This window comes from Lonchura striata, chromosome 3, assembly GCF_050655825.1.
Source record: "Lonchura striata isolate lonStrDom1 chromosome 3, ASM5065582v1, whole genome shotgun sequence".
Lineage (NCBI taxonomy): Eukaryota > Metazoa > Chordata > Aves > Passeriformes > Estrildidae > Lonchura > Lonchura striata.
The window spans coordinates 91,442,344-91,464,148 of NC_140705.1; the positions used below are offsets into that span (position 1 = coordinate 91,442,344).

General features: G+C 42.3%; 2 protein-coding genes across 3 annotated transcripts in view; one reads left to right on the forward strand and one right to left on the reverse strand.

Moving 5' to 3' along the window:
• The window catches only part of PAK5 (p21 (RAC1) activated kinase 5), a 162,266-nt gene extending 157,156 nt beyond the window's left edge, over positions 1–5,110 (reverse strand). Inside the window, exons 1-2 of the mRNA XM_085577026.1 lie at positions 4,963–5,110; positions 3,861–3,933 (exon numbers count right to left, since the gene is read on the reverse strand). Of these exons, the coding sequence (XP_085433152.1) occupies positions 3,861–3,909 (49 nt within the window). The 5' untranslated portion in view covers positions 3,910–3,933; positions 4,963–5,110. The remainder of the gene's footprint in view (positions 1–3,860; positions 3,934–4,962) is intronic.
• On the forward strand, positions 4,633–20,996 carry ANKEF1 (ankyrin repeat and EF-hand domain containing 1). Of its 2 annotated transcripts, none has more exons than XM_021540277.3 (10): positions 4,633–4,761; positions 9,375–9,761; positions 10,196–10,395; positions 11,413–11,562; positions 12,028–12,151; positions 12,972–13,767; positions 16,302–16,528; positions 17,741–17,907; positions 19,090–19,227; positions 20,267–20,996. In XM_021540277.3, exons 1-10 carry the CDS (start codon positions 4,692–4,694, stop codon positions 20,390–20,392), a joined length of 2,385 nt encoding a protein of 794 aa, XP_021395952.3. In that variant the 5' UTR covers positions 4,633–4,691; the 3' UTR covers positions 20,393–20,996. The 2 variants fall into 2 exon arrangements, with proteins under 2 accessions (XP_021395952.3, XP_085433154.1); XM_085577028.1 differs by having other exon boundaries at positions 16,302–16,498.
• Positions 20,997–21,805: the final 809 nt, after the last annotated feature.

Below are 21,805 nucleotides of genomic sequence, written 5' to 3' on the forward strand. Positions count from 1 at the left end.
CATCAGGCCCAGGGAACAAGTGCTGATCTCTACTGCATTACACTGTCTCCCTTCTGTTTGCATTTCTAAAATTACTGCACTAAGTTGCTGAGAGCCAGCACCATCAGATCTCCCTCACAGACACACAATAACTTCTAACTGGAAATTCTTTTTTTGCTGGGTATGGGGTGAAGCATGTGATCAATATTTCAGTAGCCTCATGTAACATAAGATGAGATAGACTCCAGAACACTTATTCGTTCACCTTGAAAACTGAGAACTTGCAGTACATAGGATTTTAAACAGGATACAGTGACAGGGTGAGAGCTGATGGGACAAATAAAGCAGTTTATATTTTCATAGCCATCTAACCATCAGCTTGGAAGCTAACTGAAAACCAGCTACAAAATTATCATCTTTATTTCTTCCCCTCAGGTTTTTAATATTATGATCCACAGATAAAGAACTAATAAAGAGAGTCAGAGTTTGTTATTAACAGAACATCCCACTGAAGTCATCTGGAATCCTCCCACTGAGTTCTATGTGTTCCAAGCCACAGAGTTAGACAAGTAAACATGAAAATAAGTGGTAGAAATAATTTCAGAATCCCTGCGCTGAGTAGAAAAGAGACCCTGATAGGAAATGGTGATGGAAGGGGTGCAGCATTCCCTCCTCCACAAGTGCCATAGGGTACAGAAGCTGCAGGATCAGTAACTGAAGGTTTTACTGGGCAAACCTTGCTAATGAAGTCAGCGATGAACCCTGGGGACTCCTAGAGCTGTCAGCTCTTCAGTGAACTCCTGCCCTGCTCTGTGACACTGGAAAGCTCCCCTGACTCTAGGGATCCCAGCCCGTATCCTGGCCCATATGGTACCTGGGAAGCACATGCTGCAGATTTGCTGGACTGCCCCACCATCCCTTTTTACTTTGCTGCATCCCTGGCTGAGGTGTGCCTCCCTCTTCCTCAGTAACTCTGAAATCACCTTTACCTCAAGTAAAGTTGAAGTGCAGGGGCATACAAGAAGTCTGTATTTACAACATCCAAAAAAAGAAACAGTTTTAGGAAAAAAATAGGTGACAAAAATAAAAGAAAAACAAACAAACAAAACCCCCCCAAAATCCCACAACCTAACCTCTGTTGACATTACTCATATACCTGAAACACTCCTCTCCCAAAACCCAGCTAACATGCTGCAGATACTTTTCTGAGACTTTTTCTATGTAGTATTCATCTGAGCTGAATTCAATGGAGAACTTCTTGGCAAAACACTTTAGTTTTTGTTACTATTTGTCTTTACAAGCCTTGCTGACACTTTGGGAATTTTTTTCTCTTGAAAACAGCCACACCAAAAGAGACTCTGATTTCCTCCCAAGTCTCTTCTCCAAGGACACAGTATCATGGACTTAACAGTTATTTCATGGATTTTCTCCTTGATGAAAAAGCCTATTACTAAGACTGCATATTAATTGGTAGAAAGAATCAGTGTTGCTTTTGACAAAGCAATTATAGAAAGTAAATAGAAGAGTGAAAAAAACTAAACCAGTTTAATCAGTTGTACATTGATCTGAGTGATACCAACAGCTTCATACAGCAGCATCAAAACCAGAAACAGAGCAGATCCCAGAAAATACAAGAGGAGAAGTTTGGTGGTACCTGCCAGCACAGTTCTGAGAAGGCTGTGCTGCTGCGTGAAGCAAAGGCTGTCTCCAAGGAGGAAACTACCTCCCTCATTTGAGAGGGCACAGCTGGAGCAATGCTCCCACAACAGCTCCCAAGATGACCTTCAGAATTAGCCAAATGTGTAGACTTGTGTCATTCTCCCAAGCTGCCAGGTCTGAATAAGGAGATTTTGGGTAGAATGCACCACACAGCAGATTTTTTTTGCAGCAGCATCAGAATCCAGAGAGATGAATGGCAGTGATAATTACTTCCACAGTAAAAAGGCTTAAGTAAAAACCAGGCAATCCTCAAGCACACCTTGCAGCTGAAGTCAGGCTGTCACCAGCTCAGCTGCCCCTGATGTCAACAGGACTCCAGGGCCATCCAGCCCTAGAGTGCTTGTGGTGCACAGCCTCCCTCCAGAGTCAGCTGTGGGACAGCTGTAGCATCCTTGGGCTTTGACATCCACAGAGAAAACCCAGCACAATGCAGAGACAGCAAGTGGAACAGAGGATGGCAACCGGATTGTTCTACATGTTCCAATAGGAACAACCTATATTCTACACACTGTGTAGTGCTCTCAGCCTGGCACCAAACAAAACTTTCCAACCTTTGTATTTTGAATATTTGGAAGCACCCGTTCAGCAGTGAAACATTTTCATGTGTAATTAGATAATTTTGGAGCTGCAAAGCGAGTGTGTCAGTAATGGGCACTTTACCTATAATGGGGAAGAATGTATGTTGCAGGAACAATTGAGGTTAATGCTTAAGAGTATATAAAACAAGGCAGAAACATATGCTCCTTAGTAATCTAAGTTCTTTGGAATAATCTTGATTTGGGTGTGATTTAGTAGTGATCTCATTATCAGACACAGTGGGCAAAACCTATCTGCTGTGGGCTCCACAGATAGCATTCATCCAGGGAACCATGATGCCAGTGGAGAACCTCTTGGATTGTCTCAGAAGTTCCTTCCTGGCTGTGAGAGATGTCCCACGTGGGAAGGGAGTGGAGCTGCTCTGTCCTGTAAGCACCCAGGACAGAGCAGCCTCAAGTTAGTGCTGCCCTAACTCACAGCACATCAGAGCTCTGGGCAGCGCTGCCCTCAGGTGAGGACTCGGGCAGTGGCACACCTGGGGCTGTACCAGAACATGTGGACACTGTACCCATATTTATGCTGTGCCAGGTCTCCCAGATTTGGCTCTGGGAGCTCCAGGGTATGCTCAAAGCTCTGGGAGCTCCAGGGCATGCTCAAAGCTCTGGGCAGTTCACATCTTTCCTTCCTTAGGGCACTCAGTTATGTTTTTACCAGCACCATCCCACTTGCATTCCTGCAGTAGCTTGTCACTCCTCCAAGACTGAGCTGTCAGCCAAAAGGAGCCCAGCAGCTTGAGGCTTCAGACCTTGGAATAATTTTCTCTGGTGAGCTTTATTTATCTCTATAGGCAGGGAATACTCTGAATTTCTCTAAGAGGATTTCAATCCTATTTATTTTGGAGATGTTGCAGTACCCTAATACCAGAGCAGCACCTCTGCTCTTGAAGCCACATTGCTTTGAACCATCCAGTATGATGCTGAGCTGCTTCTTGCATCATGGATCCTCATTATCACACTCAAAAAGTTCATGGAAAGTTGATCACCATGAGGAAATAAATCAAGCATAAAAATCTAAACGTCTACACATGCAGTTACATGCAAATTCATTTTTGGGGTGAAATACCAAGTAACCAGACTGGTTATAGTCTAGTTACGGTGCTTCCACAACTTCCAGAGAAAAGGCATGCAGATGTTTCAGATAGGATCTTCAGTTATTTCCATGTTGGACTAAATTTAAAAATATATGTGCTAACCTTTCTAATGGGAATGTAACTGTTCAACAAAGTGAAAAAGGGGAATTTACCCCAGGCCTTTGGCCAAGACATGTGTCTCCTTATTTGTGGCAACAACAAAAGCAAAAGTCTTACACAGAACAGTCTGGGAAGCATCTTCTAATGTGCCATGTCTGCATCAACCATTTAGTGCAAACAAGGAGAAAGAGAAGGGCCTGGATGCTATGTTTTCTGAAAAGGAAAGCAATACACCAAGGCATGACAGTGCAACACTACCAATCCAGCCAATTTGCACCACAGAGTGCTAACACTAAATTGCTGTGGAAATGCACTCTTTGCAGGGTAAATAATGAAACTTTATGCTAAAACAGTGTTTGCTCTTGTTGTAACTCACCACACAGTCCCATGGCTTTCACCAGACGCCTTTCCATGCTGTTGGACATACATCCAGCTGTGTCACCACTTTCCTGGCAGAAGAGATTTCACATCAAAAAACAATTAAAAAAATTTTCCTAATGCTAGAGGTGATTTGCAAACATTTCAACACCTAGGCTTGTCCAGGAACAAGACAGGCAGTGTTGCTGCAGTTATCCCATACATGACTACTGAGCCTGGCAGGAGCACTGAGGGCTGGGTTGTGGCATTTGGGAATTCGGCACTAAAGGAGACGGACGGAAAGGAGATACAGAGTTCGGGCAGTCCCAGGGTTATGCTATTGCCTTTTAGAATGACTTAGGCTTCACTTGACAAGCTCTGAGTGTTTTCCCCCATTCACTGATATTTTTCTCCTGTTAATACAGGTTTCTCTGTCCAGTCCGGACTGTGAACGATTCCATTTCCATCCAAGCTCATTTATATTATTGTGCTACACAAACCCTGGGGGAATGGCCGGGCAGTTGGGTGATACGCGAACCTCGCCACTCCATTTTTGTGGCAACTCCAGTAAAGTCTGGAGCCGAAACAACCACACAGCATTGCTGCTTCCCATGGGGGAGGAAAAGGAGGCTTGGCGAGTAAGTCAGCTAAAAGAAGAGAGAGCCCACGGCACCCAAGTCCTCCCGCAGCGCCCGCCTCACCCGCGGAGCTCGGAGGGCGGCGGGGCGCAGGGCCGCGCCGAGCCGCGGGGCCGAGAGGGCGCTCAGGGGCCCCGCCGGCTGGGGCAGCGGCGCCGCCTCGCGGCCGCCACCAGCCCGCCGCCGTCGCCAAGGAGACGGCCACGGCGGCGATGGCGGCCGCTGAGGCGAGCGGGGATCCGGCCGCGGCCCCCGAGCCCTCGGCGTCCTCCTGCTCCTCAGGTGAGTGCCCCGGGCTGCCGAGGGTCGCAGCCGCCGCCGCTGCCGGACGTGGCGGCGAGAGGGCGGCGGGGTCGGGCCGCCCTCCGCGGCGCTGCTGGGGCAGAGCCGGCGGGCCGGGAGGGCGGAGCGCAGCCTCGCAGGGCACGGACGCGGTGCACATCGCTCCCCTCACGGCCCGCACCTCTCGCCGCTGGCATTTACCTCAGTCTGGGTGTCTGCAAGGCCAGACCAGCGCGTCCTTGGCGGGAAACCCTGTTTGGGTCATCACCGGCTCTCCAGCATCCTCCCTTCCAGCAGTTTCTCTCCCGTTAAAGCCAGTCTCCTCTACGGGCTGCCCGTTCCTCTGAGTGGCAGTCCAGGGAAAATAAACCAACCCCTGCTGCTTGTTCCTGGGCGCAGCAGCACCTCATGCCCGACTGCACAGCACTGCAGAGGCTTCCCTGGAGCCCAGCTGGGCTCCTGGCTGAGGAGTCACCCCCTAGCCCCTGTCCCTGCAGGTGTTGCTCACAAAGCTGATTGCCAGGTGCTGGCAAACTGGGCTCCATTGCATCCCAGTTTCGATGGGTACTAAGGTGGACTGGAAGTTGCAAGACAAGCTGAAGACAAAAAGATGCACATCTTTTGATCCAAGGCAGCCATCACCTCAGAACTGCCTTAACAGCACTCAGGACTGGGCCCTGTTTCCCAAAGGACTGGGTTTGGGCTGAGATCTCCACACGACATTGAAACCCACTCAGTTCAGACCTAAGTGCCCACCACCGTGTTCAGCTGTGCCTCACCCCAAGGCAAGGCATTACTGGAGAATTAACACCAAAAAAAACACAGTGTTATAGGCTATTCATGACATTGGAATTCAGTTTTAGGAAGATTTTGCTGCATCACTCCTATTAAACATTAGTCACAGCCAAAAATCCAGTGCAATTATTCACATAAAGCTGTAAATATAGCATGGCACTGTTACCATATTGGTTCCTTTTATACTGGCATATAGGGCTCGTGCTTATCTCTGTGCCCAGTGTGCAAAGGGACTGAATTTAGAAATGCTCAGCTATTTTCTCCCACTAAAGATAAAACATATGAAAATTTTGTTTACTGGTTTGTGAATAGTGATAATTAAAGGGATGTTTTCAACTGGAAATGTTGAAACTGACAAACGTTGCAAACTTTTAAGGCGGAGTCACAAGTGCTTTCATCAGCAGTCAGGCAGCAGACTTTGACTGGGAGACAGGGAATGAGATCACTGGCCACCGGAACTTCCCTCTCTAATCAATCTACCTCCATCACATCTTGGAAAGCTTTGTGGGAAAACAGGAATCCAACTGAAATGATTTTCTTAATGCCAGGTGTACTGAGAAAAGGATTAATCTGGATTTGAAATGAGTTCATGCTCTCCATCAGAACAATGGCACAAACTGGCAGAATGAAGGTAGTGAGTCTGTTGATGTTTGTCAACAGATAAAATTGTTGTTAAGTAAACGTTACAGGCTTGGGATTTGTGGTTATGGCTTCACAAAGCCCTCCCCAGAGCATGACTGTCTCAAAGCCACACTAACCCTGATTTTCCATTAAACTATCTGTTATAGGTGAAATGATAAAAAAATCTATGAAGTACATAGTGTTAGTTGTATTTACTTAGTGAAAATTGACAAGATGCCACAGTTTTCATTTTAGAAGCCTTTTTCCCTTGCTTATTACTTTACATGACCCTGGCTAGAGTTTCTTTTATCCCAACTGTCTTTCTTTAATGCTGTTACTTTAGAAACTTCTAATAAAACTTGATCCAGTCACTTTCAACAAATGCTGCAAAGAAATAATAACTGCAGCAGTTAAAATGTTATGGTTGTTTTCGTGTAAATTGTTGGGTCTTAATGCTTTGAAGCAAAGACTTAAAACTGGGTAAGGACTCAGTGGTGGCTGAATTGTGATAACAACAGACTTCACTATTGAGATAAAAATAATTTCACTTCTGCTCATGGCAATAATTTTACTGCTGCATGTGAAATATTAAAATAATACTGTGATAAGCAGCTCAAAAGCACCAGAAATATCTGATCAGGACTAAAATGGTACTCAATTGTGCATTACACTGTGAGCAAAATTGAAAGTGTGCAGTAAGTATAAGGTGTGCCATCAGTCTCATGTCCAGTGTGGGGCAGAGGTTATAGGTAGCAAGTATTTCAAGGAGTCTCCAAGATAATCAATGAAATAAGTCCAAATCCATATATATAGAATGTTATATCTATTTTTTCATGTTTGTTCATTGAAGGTTAGTTACAAGTTTTTAGTGCAGTTCTGCTCATTGCTAGTTCATGAGTTCTACTCATTTTGTGGCATTATTAACCTATGTCCAAGGAGAATATCACTTCTATGGTGTTTGCTGCTTCAGGGGGAGATAGAAAGGAAGAACAAGCAAGTTTTCATCCTAAATAAGTTCCTGAAAAATGCTGCGCAAAATCCAGGTGCAAATCATGAATAACAGTGGGAAGAAAGTTTTTTGGAAGTAAACCCAAGTTCCTTACTGCTGCAGGATGGTGGGAAGTGGAACAAAAGCATAAGATAACATTTAAGCTTGTCAGTTCCATCTAAGTATTTTTAAAAACATTTCTTTTGCTGAATTTCAGTGGTGTAAGTACTGTAAGAGCCTTCCCTGCAGAACCTTCCTACCCCTGCAGAGTTTGCATCATGACTCTTCCCTGCACTCAGTAGCCAGAAGAAAACTTCCTGCATTGAGGATTTGCTCAGAAATTGCTTCAGGCTCTAAAAGCCAGGCTCTGTGGGGACTCCAGTGTTCACTTCTAGCAGGGCATTACTCTGAAGTACCCTTATTTCTCAGCTCTAAGCTTTAGGACTACAGGGTTGCTATAGGTGTAACTCCTGTCAGCAGGATAAAAATCTCTGCATTTATTCCCTTTCACTGGACAAAATGCCATAGGAGGCACAACATGGTAGGGATGAGAACAAACAAGCCACAGGTGACAGATTTAAGTTATTGCTACCTAAAGATTTAATTGTTTGATGTAAGAATATACTTGTTGATGATCAGAATAAGGGTTATGTAAGACCTAAACAGAAAAGAATTTAAGTAATGCCATGTTTAAATGGAGAACATCTGAGAGCAGCTGACCTATTCAGACCAGATTTCATTGCAAAGAGAAAGTCTTTGCGTTTTAGTACCCACTTAAACACTTCTGCAAGGGAGCAGCTTCTAATAACAACACCTTCACCCAGCATAGCTGGATGCATGGGGAAGGAGCCAAGGGCCTTGTCTGGCAAGGAACAAGAGGAACAGTTCTCAGAAATCTGCCAACAGATTGACCCAATCTCTGTTCCAAAACTAGGCTGGACACAGAACTTCAAAAGAAATGAAAGGCAATAGCTATAGAAACTACAACTGGCAAGTTGTACCTGTGGTACAAAAATTACCTCTCTGTCCATTCCCAACATGATTCACCTTCAGTCATCTTTATACTTTTCTGGCAATTTTCTCTCAGGCTTTCTTCCTAGAATGGGAGGTCTTGCCTCACAAAGTCTGTTGGAATCATGCATCCTTTTGCATCTCTCTCTGCAATCTCCTCTTCTCACAGACATCCACAAAGCACCCAGCAGCAGCCAGGCAGATGCTGAGTGGTCTCATTTACAGACTACACTGCAATAAGTAAGAAACACAAAAGAACCCATCCCCAAGTATTCTCTAACAGATTTTCCTTCATCTTTTTGTGTTGCATGTCCTGTAAGAGTTCTGGAGGACGCGCTGACTCAAGGCTTGCTGAAGCTGAGAGGAAGCTTCCCATCCACTTAGGAAAGCTTCAGAAATGGTCCCTACAATGTCTGACCCTTCCTGACCCTCCAGCCATGAGTGCTGAGACTAGCTAAAAGAGCTTAAAAACCTAAAAAAAAAAAAACCAAAAAAAAACTGAAAAAAAATGTAGAATTGAGGCAAGTGCAAAGTTCTGCACTGATTTTTTTCAAGAAGCTTGTGATGTGTGACCTGGAAGAACCTTTTCCCAGACCAGTGCCCTGCTATCTGCACATTTTTTTCTCCAAGAGTTTTGTTGCAGAGAAATTTGACTTACTCTTTTATGTACATAGCCTCATAGCCTAGCAGAAAGTTCATGCATCAGCTGCCAAAAAAAAAAAGGTGTGGGGGGGGGGAAGGAAGGTGTTCTCAAGCACTGATGAGGTGTTGTTAGTATAAATTTTAATATCAATTTTATGTTTCAGCAAGTGCAGAGGACATGGTGTCTTGTGTTTTTTCCCCTGTTGAAAATAACAGATGAACAGCCTCCCCTTAGGCTTCCAAGTAACTGTAGATTATAACAGTTCCTTGAATGGAAGCAGTTACCCTACAGCTTCTTAACTTAATTTTCTCCTTGAATGAGACCTCTTCAGAACAGTTGGATGACTAGAAAGAAAAATTTTGTAAGGTGCCACTTGGGTTGATATGGTCTCTATATGTGCTGCCCACAGTAAAAGATAAATTAGTTCAAAACATAGTTTTCTGTCCAAGTAAAGTGGATATTTTCATGCTGTGAATATGGTCTGATTCCTGATTTTAAATGGCATGTCATTATAATCTCCTCTGTGAGATTACATTTTCTTTTTTGTCCATGCAGAAAGTACTTCCCTGGAAGAAGACAATCTTCCCTATCCTGAGAGGCTACCGGTAGATAAAAGGCTTCTAAACTTACAGATCTACAAACTTCTTCAGTGTGTTCATGAGAAAGACAAGAAGCAAATAGAAAATCTGATCCAGAAAGGATTCCCAGATCTCATTAATTACACAGAGCCCAAGGAAGGATATAGTGCCTTTCACGTGGCCTCCATGAAAAATGACATTGAAATGTGCCGCTTCCTGCTGGAACATGGAGCTCATCCAAATGTTCACGACAACATGGGACGCACTCCAGCCATGAAGGCAGCTGAACTAGGTTATGAGGTGATTTTGGAATTATTAGCAAAAGCTAATGCAGACATGACTGCTGTGGATAATGAAGGGAAAGGTGAGTGAGAAGGAAGTACCATAAAGCAATCCCTTAACTCTGTGGCACACTTACTACGCGTGATGTGTCCCACCTGTGGAGAGGAACTGTGGGTTCTGAAGGTTCTGAGTGAATGAGGTTATCCTTACAGCCCAACAGAAGCTGTTGGCCATAAAAGTTTTGATGAAAATAATTCTCTCCAAAGAGTCTAGGCATTAAATCGTTAAGTCGCCCCAGTACAGAGCTGGGAGGTAACTTATAATTGAGACTCACATTCCTCCCATGGCCTGTGACATACTGAGCTCTGGTTTTCTCCTCAAGTAAAGTCTCTGAAGTAGAAGTCTTTTCTGTGTGGATACACCGTCAGTGAAGGGGTCTCTGTTGTAGATTGGTCAGCTGTGAAGCTCACAGGTAATTTCCTTTTGCACCCTAATCCCCACTGGTTTCCTTTGCAGGTATTTTGTTTTACTGCCTTTCACCTACAGGACGCCATTCCCACTGCCTGCAAATTGCTTTGGAATATGGTGCAGATGTCAACAACTGTACCACTACTGGGAGGTCTGTGCTTCTACAAGCCTGTGAGCAAGCTCATGAGGTTAAAGAAATGTGCCTGATTTTCTTGGAGAAAGGAGCAGATCCCCATGCAAAAGACCCGGTATGATCATTTCTGTAACTAAGGACACATGCAGGAGTATAGAGCAGAGTACATGACCTTAAATCCTCTCATTAAAATAATAAAGCAGTGAAAATTGCTTAACTAAGTAGCCATACCCCTTTCCCTCTTCTGTGCCACCCTTTTTTTGGAGAAGACAAATTTAAGTATTTTTTTTCGATTTTTGTAGGTTTAGAGTGCAAACTTTCCCAAACTTAGATGTAACTGAGTAAGCTGTTAGGAGATGCACTTCACTGTACTTCAGTGGAGCAGTGCTGATTTGTATTTGCCTTGATGTGTCCTTAGATTTTCTGAGTTGAAATAATATTCACTAAAAGGTAAGTCCATTAGGGAAAATCAGATGAGCAATCAAGGCAGGAACAAGGCATAAGAAACTTTTTTCTCTTTTGTACGTCTTAATCATTTATTTGTTTGCTTCCTTAATTTAACAAAGACCTGAAAGACTGAAGCTCTGTGATGTTGATAAATCAAGAAGCTCAGGCTTACCTTTAGAGTTATCCAAAGCAAACATCCATTATTATCTAGGAAAAGACAACATTAATGTATAGGAGTGTGAACTTCTCCTCACAGAACCATAGTGAAATTCCCTGGTTGTTTTGCCTTCCTGATAGTACTCCTCCAGCCATAGGCCGTTATGCTCCTGCTTTCATAAACTGAGGTGGTATTTTGCATTAGATGTTGTAAATATGCATGAGAAGATACCCACAGAATACAGGATTCCTTAACTACAGAATTGATTTTCATGGGCATTATTCAATGGACTCAAGCCTTCAATGTACTTGAGTTGCTAGGCTCTGACTGCTCTCTCTTAGCAGCACTGTGAGTAGATTCTGAAAGCTTACGTGCAAGTATCTTTGAAACTATAGGCTTTTCGTTTGTTCACAGTAATAGCTGAAAGGAGATTTCCAGTTTTATGCTAGCTTGGAGCAGCCAGGTCCCACTGCTGCAGCCTTAAGGCACACGGAACGAACTGGGAGTTGTTCTCTCGCTCCCCTGCAGGCCACAGGCCGCACAGCTGTGATGGAAGCTGCACGGGAAGGTGCTGTCGAGGTGGTGCTGGGTCTGCTTCGGAGGGGAGCTGACGTGAACCTGTTCGACTTTGAAAGACACAGTGCTGCACATTTTGCAGCCAAAGGAGGCTTTCTTGAGGTATTAACATTTGTGGTGTTAAAGCATTGCTGCAAAGCCAAAGCTGGGCAGGTTTTTTGTTGTAACAGGGTCTTGATTTGGGTTTTTGGAGTGTGTTTTTGTTGGGGTTTTTTTGAGTCTATTATCTCAGCTGATCAAAGCATAATGATCAGTAATCAAAAACAGATTCTTTTTAAGTATCAAAGGGATTCCAGCAGTGATAGGCCAGATAGGGGCTCACAGTGAGTTAACAAGAAGATTATCCTTGGTGTCTGAAACAACACAAGGTTTCTATTTCATCAGTTAAATAAGCATAGTACTATAGAAAACATTAATGTTATATATGCATTAACCAGCTGGACATGGGAGAGAACTTCACTATTAGAATGGGAATGTAAGATACTGCATTGATTTGTAAATCCATCTCACATTTTCACATGTTAAGAACAGACAAGATTTTTGGTGGGACTCTGTTTGTTTTTCTAGATTCTGGCGATTATTTCAGGTTATGGTGCAGACTTGAAACTGATTGCTATGAATGGTAACACACCACTTCATTACGCTGCAGAGGGAGGATTTACAGATTGCTGCAGGTATATAGGACAAAGAGGTACATTAAAACTAAATTACTTCACAGCTATTATCTGTATTCTAATTCTGTGCTAAAGGAAAGATTTCATTTGGGTGTCTTTGAAGGATTTGACCCTTGGGTACCCTGTGGCAAAATTCTCCCTCAGAAGGGGCTAACAGAGGCTCTTATGTGGATGACAAAACATTTCTCAAAGAAAGCAGCAGAGACACCAGGGGTTTGTATAACTTAGTGTTGGACAGTATTAAGTGCTTCCAGGTTTAGTTGGGTTTAGATGTATTGTATTGAAACTTCCAATAGAAAATGAATGTTTGATTTGATGATTACTTAAAAAAATCTCTGTACAGTCATGAGGAAAACTTCATGCCCATGGATATTGAAACATGCCCTGAAGCAGATCCTTTCCTGACTTGATCAGATGATTATGGCACTTCAAGCTTTGATCCAAGAGGACCATGCAAAATCCCACATTCTGTTATTGGGATCAAACTAGTGATCCATTGCCAATTTGGGGTACAGAAATAAATGACATTTTAATATTACTTTGCTTCTTAACCTTGCTCACCACTTCAAGTAAAATGTCAAGTTTCCATTGAACTTTTTTTATACATATTCATGAGTGGATAAACAAACAGAGCATGGGTTGCTCAATGCTTCTCCCTTTGGGAAAAAAATATGGACATGTGGCTGACCTGGGATCAATGATGTGGTTCTACCTACCACTGCTATGTATAGAAAGTTGTAGGCCTGTGTCAACGATTGTCTGTGTATTTTAAGTTTCTTATATTACATAATTAGTAATTCCACTGCAGTATTAGCCAAACTGTGTCCATATTTCTAGGCTGTGATCCTACATGGTCAAACCTGGCAAATCTGACCCCAAGGGAGGTTGCCAAGAGTGGTGGGTTTAAAGCAGCAGCAGCAGTATTGCGCAAAGCTGAAAAAGCCTTTAAAAAACCAGATGAGATCCTTGCCTGGTACCTGAAGGTGTACGACTGGTCCTTGCAGCATGAGGATGCCATCCGCAAGGAATTTGAGATTGATGAAGAAGGAGATGGGATGGTATCCAGAAATGATTTTATGTCAGTCATTCGGAAGCAGTGGGGCAGTGTGGATGAGGAACAAATAGAAATTCTTACTAAAAAGCATGAAGTATCTACTGACAGGATCAGCCTTGATGATTTTTTTAAAGGCTCTAAATATTTGCAGAAAACCTTTCTGCTATCATCCTTTGGGCCCAAACCAAAGAAGAAGAAGAAACCACAGAAAAAAAAAGGCAAAAAAGGCCTCCCTGTGCCAATCTGTGTAATCCCAAAGAGTGAACGTCCACTTAGGGAAGATGGCTTCCCTACCTACATGGTTGAGGCTGTCCCAAACATTTCTGAAGAGCAGCGTTTCAAACGGGCCCTCCAATCCGCCCATCCTGTGCTTGATGACCGTGCCTGGTACGTAGAGGAGCCAAGGAAAACCCTCATGGATATCAACTACCTGGTCAGAGAAGGAGACTTTGTGTCTCTGCAGAAAGCCTTCGACGAGGCTGTGCCAGTAGACATAAAAGATAAATATTACAAAACACCTTTGATGGTTGCATGTGCAAGTGGCAACATAGTTCTTGTGGAATTTCTTCTGGAAAAGGGGTAAGATCATTTCAATTTAATTGCTATTTTGGGAAGGCTTTCAAAAGCATAAATATCCAGTAAATATTTGGATGCAAAAAACTATGGTTTGTTTTTTGCTTACTTAACATTTAATATTAAAGTTAGTTCCCTAGGATCTCAAGTCACAGGGCCTAAGTTTAGTATTTTTCGTATTTTAGTAGCATGGAAATGAAAGCAACCAAGAAACAAGTTCCCCAGGTCTGAAATTTGTGGTGTCTGGGCTGTTGACATTTAGTCATCAGCAGAGTTCAAACCCGTATCTCAAGTAGTGCATCCTCTCAAAACTGGGAAATGATTTTGGGGAAATCTGACTTGCAGGACTTGCCTGAAATCATCGAGGTGATCCTGGGCTTTCTGGTTCCACATGCCTGGTTTAAACCTTCACTTTCCTCTGCAGCTGAGGCAGGCTGAAACAGCAGGATTTACATCAGAAGCCCTTGCTACTAATTAGCCTGCTCCTCATTTTAGAAGTGCTTCAGCAATTCTGTAGCCTGCAGACACACTTGTGAAAAATCTAAATGACAGCTTAAAAATGAAAGCAATTTCATAAAGATTCAGTCATACTTGTGTAATAACATAATCTCTTATTGTCAGACTGCTGTGGTCCTACAGTCCTTCACATAAATGCTTAAATGAACATTTTTCAAAGATATTTATGTTAACTCTGTTCTCTTTCCTATACATAGATAGAATTCATGTTAATATCTCAGGGAAAGGGGCTGTAGTCATTGCTCTGGTTCCTGCAAAGACTAACAGCACATGGATCTTTCCACACCCTGGTAATTACACTGAAATTCCTAGAGCATATGGAAAATTGGGTAATGTGTATATCCAGGTTTTCTGAAGATAAAGATGTAGGAGCTACCAAATTAATCCACCAGATTAATCTCTACTCCTTTTGCCAAGCCTCCATAGAAGCACTGGAGTCACAACAATATTTAACAATAAGACTTAGAAACAGTAACTTAGCTTGAAAAAATAGTACCAGTTTTAAGATTTTTTCAATTGACAGGAATGGAAATGGAGAGGAAAGTTGTCCATTGCATTTAGATTTGCATGTCTCAGTATCATGGGTTTGCAGTTTAGCATGGGCATTCAAATACCTTTTACAATATAACCTTTTCAGTAAAAAAAACACAAATCCATATTGAATACAAAACAAAACATTTATCTAGATAAATTGTTAACATTTATTATGTTTAAAATTAAATTGGTGGTATCTACTTTCTATCTTCCTCCAGAAAGAATTAGAAGTAAATGAAATTTGGTTTGATGGGAAATGCTGTGCTTGATGGGCAGAAAATACAGAGGAATTTTTAAATCAGTGCTGCATTGTCCCTGTTCCCATTGATTAGTTTATTTTTCATAGGATGAAGTTAGGAAGAAGGGTTCAGGGGCAGAGAGAGTGTGAGTGTTAGCAAAGAGGTTGATTTGAGAGAGAAAGTGAAACAACGAAAGGAGCTTATTTTAATGAGAATTAAAACAAATAAAAACTGCATACAAATAAAACATAACAGCTTAGTGACTGACAGATAAGACAGATAAATGTGGTAGTTTGAGGGAATTTACTGTGCTAAGATCTCATCAAATTTAAAATTTTGAAAAAGATTAAAAATTTAAAGAAGGAAAGAAGAAGAGATGAATCTGTAGTTTTATTTAGAAAATCATCTGACCTGAAGAGCAAACAACTATCTCTGGAAGCAGCTTCCTTCATAATTTTTCTTCTTTCTCCCTTCCTACTTGTCTTTTGGGAAGACAGCAGCTTTTTGTCCACCAAGTAAGTGGGACAGTGTCCCTAACTCCCTTCAGGACCTCTAGGGCTGATAATGCTTTTCCTCTCATTCAAAGGCAGCCTATTGCAAGGATCTCCCCTGAACTAGCCCTTGCTTTCTCCAGAGCATCCCAGTTTTAATTTGGGAGCAGAAACAGATCTTAGCCCAGCAGCACAGTAGCTGAATAGTTTTTTGATGCTCAGGTTTCCAAGGCAGACCTTCTGTAACTCATTTGTGGAAGGGAGTGGCCAATGCAGAGAAATGAAGCAGGCAGGAGGCAGCAACAATAAAAGGAAAGATGAACACTTCCCCCTTGTGCAGGCGAGCTCTGCAGTGTTGCCACATGTCCTGTAGCACTGTTCTTGGCCCAGAAGTGAACTTTTTGAGTTCCTTAATCTGCTTTCTGCCATTCTCAGTGAAGTCGGAGCACAAACACTAGCAGCCTTTTACAGGGCTAAGGTGTTTGAATGCCTGGGTTTTTTCCTGTACCCATGAAAAGCTCCATGTAAAGAAAACTCATGGCTTAGGAGGGGACATGAGCAGCACCCAGGCACACTTACAATTACTATTCCATGACAAGTTCAGGGACTCAAATGGGTTCAGAATAGCAATATGAAAATAGCTATTTACATTGAATATGCCATTGCAGTAGGCAGTTCCAGCTGACTGCGCTTGGAGCTGGGGCTGTTACTGTGGATACTCAACAGCTTCAGCTGCCACAGCCACTCTTACCCTGTGCAGGGCTGATGTAAATGCAACAGACAACTTCCTGTGGACTCCTCTGCATCATGCCTGCTATAATGGACACCTGGATATCGCCAAGGTGCTGGTGAAGGCTGGAGCAGCCGTGAATGCCCCTGCAATAGGCGGTGCCACCCCGCTGATGAGAGCCATTGAGGCCTGCAGGCTGGACATGGTCTATTTCTTAATCACTACAGGTGCTGATGTCCAAGCTATAAACAGCAATGGTAAATAGCAATGCTTCCAAAACAGGCTGTTTCTTTATTAAAAACAGCTGGAGCACTTTGAGAACTGTTCTGCGTTTAGTGTTGCTGTCAGGATTGGGATGAAGGTAACAGGTTCAGTTAGTTTACTCCAGTCTGGAATCATTATTGAAAATAATGCTTTCTTGGGCTTTGCATAGCTAGAAAATGAAGTAACAATTAATAACTCAATTCAGAAGACTGTTACTCTTCACAAGATACATACAGAGTTATAAGTGGCTTTAATTAAAACATTCTATCTAGTTATTATTATTTGAGGGAAAATTAGATTTCTGTTGTGGCCCAGAGTATAGTCTGCCACTCATTTAAGTGATATATTTTTAGGCACAGGCAGCCCTGGTTAAAAAACTTCCTTGCTGCTCTATATGTAGATATAACTCCTGAGAAAAAAAATAAACAGAAAACCAAATCTGAGCTGGTACTGAAGTGTTACCTCCTCACAGCAGATCCCTCCTTCAGCATTATTTCCACTGTCTCCAGAGTAATTTAAAAGGTCACATGCATCACCTTTCAAGCTCTTGCTCTAACATAGGAAGGAACATTGCTACACTATGAGACTTTCCTTTACAAAATGCCTAGTAGTGAAACCCTGCTTGTATAAGGGATGCGTATTCCTTATTTCTTAAATCATGTGGAGTTCTGATTCGCACAGCAGTTCAGTCTCACAGATACTTTACAGCCAGAGTCTCATAAGAACCAGGACAGATTTTTTTCCTTCACTAAGCACTGAAGCTGTTTGTTTCCATCAGGGGGCTTTCCCTTGCCAGCCACAGAGCAAGCACAGGCAGAAGGAGATGGGCAGCACAGTACAAGATTATGAATGCAGACCATCTCCTAGTGCTAAATGCTCTCAACTCTCAGAGATCAAAATGACAACCTGCAGGACCAATGTATTAAGCTGCAAATGGCAGAACATTAAGAACAAAGCAAGCAATACAAGAATTCCTGCAATATTTCTGGAAAATGAGTTTCAAGGCTCATTTCTGCCAGGTCTTATTTCTGCAAGCAGTGCTGATGACTGCTGGTCCTCACACCAATGTCAGGCACGCTGCTGGCACATGGGGATGGGTAATAAAATACTGGCCCTATTAAATTCAGTTGATTGTCCAGTTGCAATAACCCAATGCCAGAGTTAATTTTCATTGTTTACACAGATATTTATTTTTTAAAATACAGGAAAGAGTGTTCTTGATCTTGCTCAAGTATTTGAAGATGCTACAATAATTGAACTGCTCGAAAATCAACTTCAAATTTTGGCAGAAGAACAAGAAAAAGAAGAAGCAAAGCCAGCAAAAGGTGGGAAGCCAAAACCAGCAGAGCCACCGAAGCCTGTGAAAAAAGAGGTATGAGAGATGGTAACAAAGGACTGATTTGCTAACAGTTAGCAGAGAGCTTCTTTATTTCCTTTCTTTGCCACCCATTTCTCTCTAACACTGTAACTCAGGCAGGTCTATTAAAGCAAGTCTTTTCAGATGCCCGTACTTGTTCTTGTGAGTATTAGAACTTGTTTATTGGTTGAAATTTGTCTTGTTAATTATACAAACTTCATGTCTTCCCCAGACACACATCAGAATGATGTCCTGTATCACTGACAGGACACAGAAAAATTATTTCTTTTTCCCTCCTCCTGAAGTGTGTGCTCATCCAGGTCTGTTATGGTAAATACTAAACATCTGGTAACCATAATTTCTTAAAGGAAGAACCTCTTTTTTCACAAGAGCAATACCTTTCAAACTGGTTAAAAGCTTTTTTGTTGTCGTAGTTGAACTCCCTGAGACAATACCAGGCTTGCTAACTTCCTATTTTCTATCTTGTCCAATATCCTCCCTCTTCCACTATTTACCTTGAGTCCTGTTTCTCAAATCTCACACTGATGTTTTCCTGTTTTACTTCTAAATGCTTTTCCTGCACCCTCTGGGAGTCTTGAGCACCTCAGCATTGCCCGATTCCCAAGCTGGCACCAGCCTTGGTGACCAGATCCAGGTTCTCCTATTGTGGATGAGACCTTCCTGATTCACCAGTGGTACTTTTAGTCACATCCACGATGCTATTTAGGGAGAAGATACAATTGTATCTGCATAGCTGGAGGTGTCCTTCAGCTGCCCTGGGCAGTGCAGTAAGTATGTCCCAGTAGCTAAATGTTGGCATCCCCCTTGCACAAAGGTTTTGAGTGGCAGGGACAGCAGAGGACCTTCAGAGGCAGGAGGATGACAGCCTTAGGTGTTTGTTTATTCCTCACTTGGAAGAGGATGTGTTCATCAGTGGTACAAGGTGACTGTCTTGGGAGTCATAAAGAGGAGTTAGTGTTTTAGTGCCCAAGGAGGAGAGGTGCCTTTTACCTTTCAAAAGGTTGGCTCTTGCAATTGTTGATTTTAAAATATCAACTTTGAGAGAAACAGATTCTAAAGAGATTAAGAAAAATACTCTCCCAGCAAACATTGTAGCAGAGTATCAGAAGATGCAGGATGCATGCCTTGCTTCTGAACATGATGTATTGGTATAATTGGTACCTTCTTCCCCTTCAGTCTCCAGATGGATCTCAGCCATCTGAGGAAGAACCTGTTCCTGAAAAGACAAAGCGTTCCCGTAAGGACAGTTCTGCTTATTGGAAATCTTTGGCCACAAGAGAAAATAAAAATGACATCTCCTTCAGACCCAGAAAAGTACGTACACAGCAGCAAAACATGAGTGCAGTTCCATGGTAACTTAAAGGTAGACCTTGCTGAGATCAAAACCCAGAACAATCCAATGACATTTCCACCATTCAACTAGCTTAGAAATGATGGGACACAGCTTGGAGAGGTTGCCACCAAACAAGAATACGTTAAAGAGTTCATGGATGTGTATTATATAATAACACAAATATATATATATATATATATAAACAAATATTTGTGGAAATCAAGCTCTTACCAGATTTTAAAATTGGATTAAAGTGCAGCCACAGTAAACTAAAAATGAAATTACATTTATTACACATATTTTTATACTCCTGCTTTTAAAAGATAGGAGTCTATTTGCATAGGATGGGCACCAACTTCTAACTTGCCCTGTTGATTAGTTATCACATGATGACTTTTTTCAGTGACAGTTACTGAACTAGATGGACCACAGCACACTAAATATTTCCTACCTAGAGTTGGAATAGTGGAAATACAACTTTTCTGTCAGGGTCTTGTTAACACATGCTTAGAAATAACTGAGAAACAGAACAACATAATTAAAGTGAGGTAATATTTTTTTCTCCTTAAAAAGGAAAATAACACCACTGCTGGCTGAACAGATGTGTTTGGAGTTTCTTTATCATCTCCCTAACCCTGATTTATGCTAGTTTCTACAATGGTCTCAGAAGACTGAGGCTACATAGCTGATGACTCTACAGCTAATTACTATTTTCCACTCTGAGGATCATGAGGCTGAGTCAGTAATTTTAAATAATTACCTTAAGATCTTCTTTCCCACATTATCTGTAATCGGAGTCCATGGCGTGATATAGATTGGAAGTGACAACAAGAGAATGCGCTGTTTATACACACACAAATTGTTGACCTCTGCTCTGCTGGGAGGCAACACTGCTTCTTTTCTATGTCTCATAGTGGAAAGGAGTGCTAGAACATGTCTCTCTTTGGCTAACAGTATCTTCTAAGTGCTTCTGTTGCAAAAGGCCCATTCAAATTAACTACACATACCTGTATTTTGTAGATATGGAGCCCTGATGCCACAGCAATGCAGCTTGCAGAAAAGCGAGAATTGCTCTGTGAACGTGCTGCTCTTTGTGGGCACATGGAAGATTTTACAACCCTCTTCAATAGGAAATTTAAGAAATAAGCACAGCACCTGGAAAAAGCTACTTCAGCACAAGTTTTGAGAAGACAAAGATGTAAAAGGCTAAAGGAATCATGCAGTGCTCAGTAAATATATCTCAGTTACCATAAAAGAAAATCATGTCACATTTTTCCTCTATAGATTAGGTTGCTTACACATAGTCTTCTGTTGAGGGCTTAGTCTCAAAAAATATTTATCTTCATGTGATTCTAACTCTTGGAGCTGGCTCAGTATACTTCCTGGAATAGCCACTGTTGTGACACAGACGTCCTTGGTAAAGGTGTGGCTTTATAAGGCTTTCTTCACCCCAACACAAAACTTCTTCTTGGAAGATACATTACCCTTCTACTTTAAATATATAGATATGAAGATAGCATTCAGTAATTAGCTAAGTCAGCAATGTTCTGAGTTGTCTGTAGAGGCAATAGAGAGTTCAGAATTTACAGCCAGGACTATCACAGTGCCTAGTGTACTTCTTTAATGTTCTCCCATTCATTTGCCAAAGTGCATGTGAGACCTGAAACACCTTCCACCCCAGCAGGCTCATATTGTTTTCCTTCTGATTTTCTGAAAGGATAATAATCTTGATATAATAATCTGTAATCCATTTGCCAAGTCTCCCACAGGCTGTTGTTGTCTCTCAGATGAAAGGGGGGGTCTCATAAGGGGTGCTGATGGAGACCTGCACTGCAGAGTTCCAGCCACTTAGATTATTGAGTCCAACCTTTGACCACTGTGTCACCCAGACCACGGCACGGAGTGCCACATCAAGTCTTTCCTTAAACACATCCAGGGACAGTGACTTCACCACCTCCCTGAGGAGTCCATTCCAATATTAACCCTTCCTATTAAGAAATTCCTCCTAATGTCCAACCTGAATATGTATCTCTTTATCCTCCAGGAAATTTTTCCTAAGCTTTTCCAATTTGCCAGAGGGGGTTCTTAACAAACACTGTTCTGGGGCATCCAAAATTGACATCACATCCATTGTTCCAAATTTTTTGCCTCTATCTTCTTTCTAAGAGATTTATCTTGCTTTATAACCTCCTGAAGGACCAATTGAAGCAACTGATTCATGTCCCATTCCCTCTGAACCACTTCTGGTTCAGCAGCTCCCTGTGAGCATTCCTGAGAGCTGCAAAGCTTTCACCAAAAATGACCGTCTGAGGTTTGTCCTGACTTCTCCTGGAGAAGAACGTTCCAGTAGGTCTGGACCCCACCAACCACTCCACCAGAGCCAAGGGTGCCTGTCTGTGATGGCAGTTTAACATTGTGACCCACCTCTGCAACTGGGTAACTGAGGTTCTTGTTAACAGATCCCTCAGGGGCAATCAGAGTGAAACCACACTGAATGACCAGTGTGTGATTTTTATCTGCCAGCATAAAACTTCTGCTGGCTGTAGATGATTGTAAATA

What these genes read in the sequence shown, in the direction of transcription:
- ANKEF1 (XM_021540277.3), top strand. Translation starts at nt 4,692, where the DNA reads ATGGCGGCCGCTGAGGCGAGCGGGGATCCGGCCGCGGCCCCCGAGCCC. An exon ending in CAGGTATATAGGACAAAGAG is followed by an intron (nt 12,152 to 12,971) that starts GTACATTAAAAC and finishes CCATATTTCTAG; the next exon opens with GCTGTGATCCTACATGGTCA. An exon ending in TCTCCTTCAGACCCAGAAAA is followed by an intron (nt 19,228 to 20,266) that starts GTACGTACACAG and finishes TGTATTTTGTAG; the next exon opens with ATATGGAGCCCTGATGCCAC.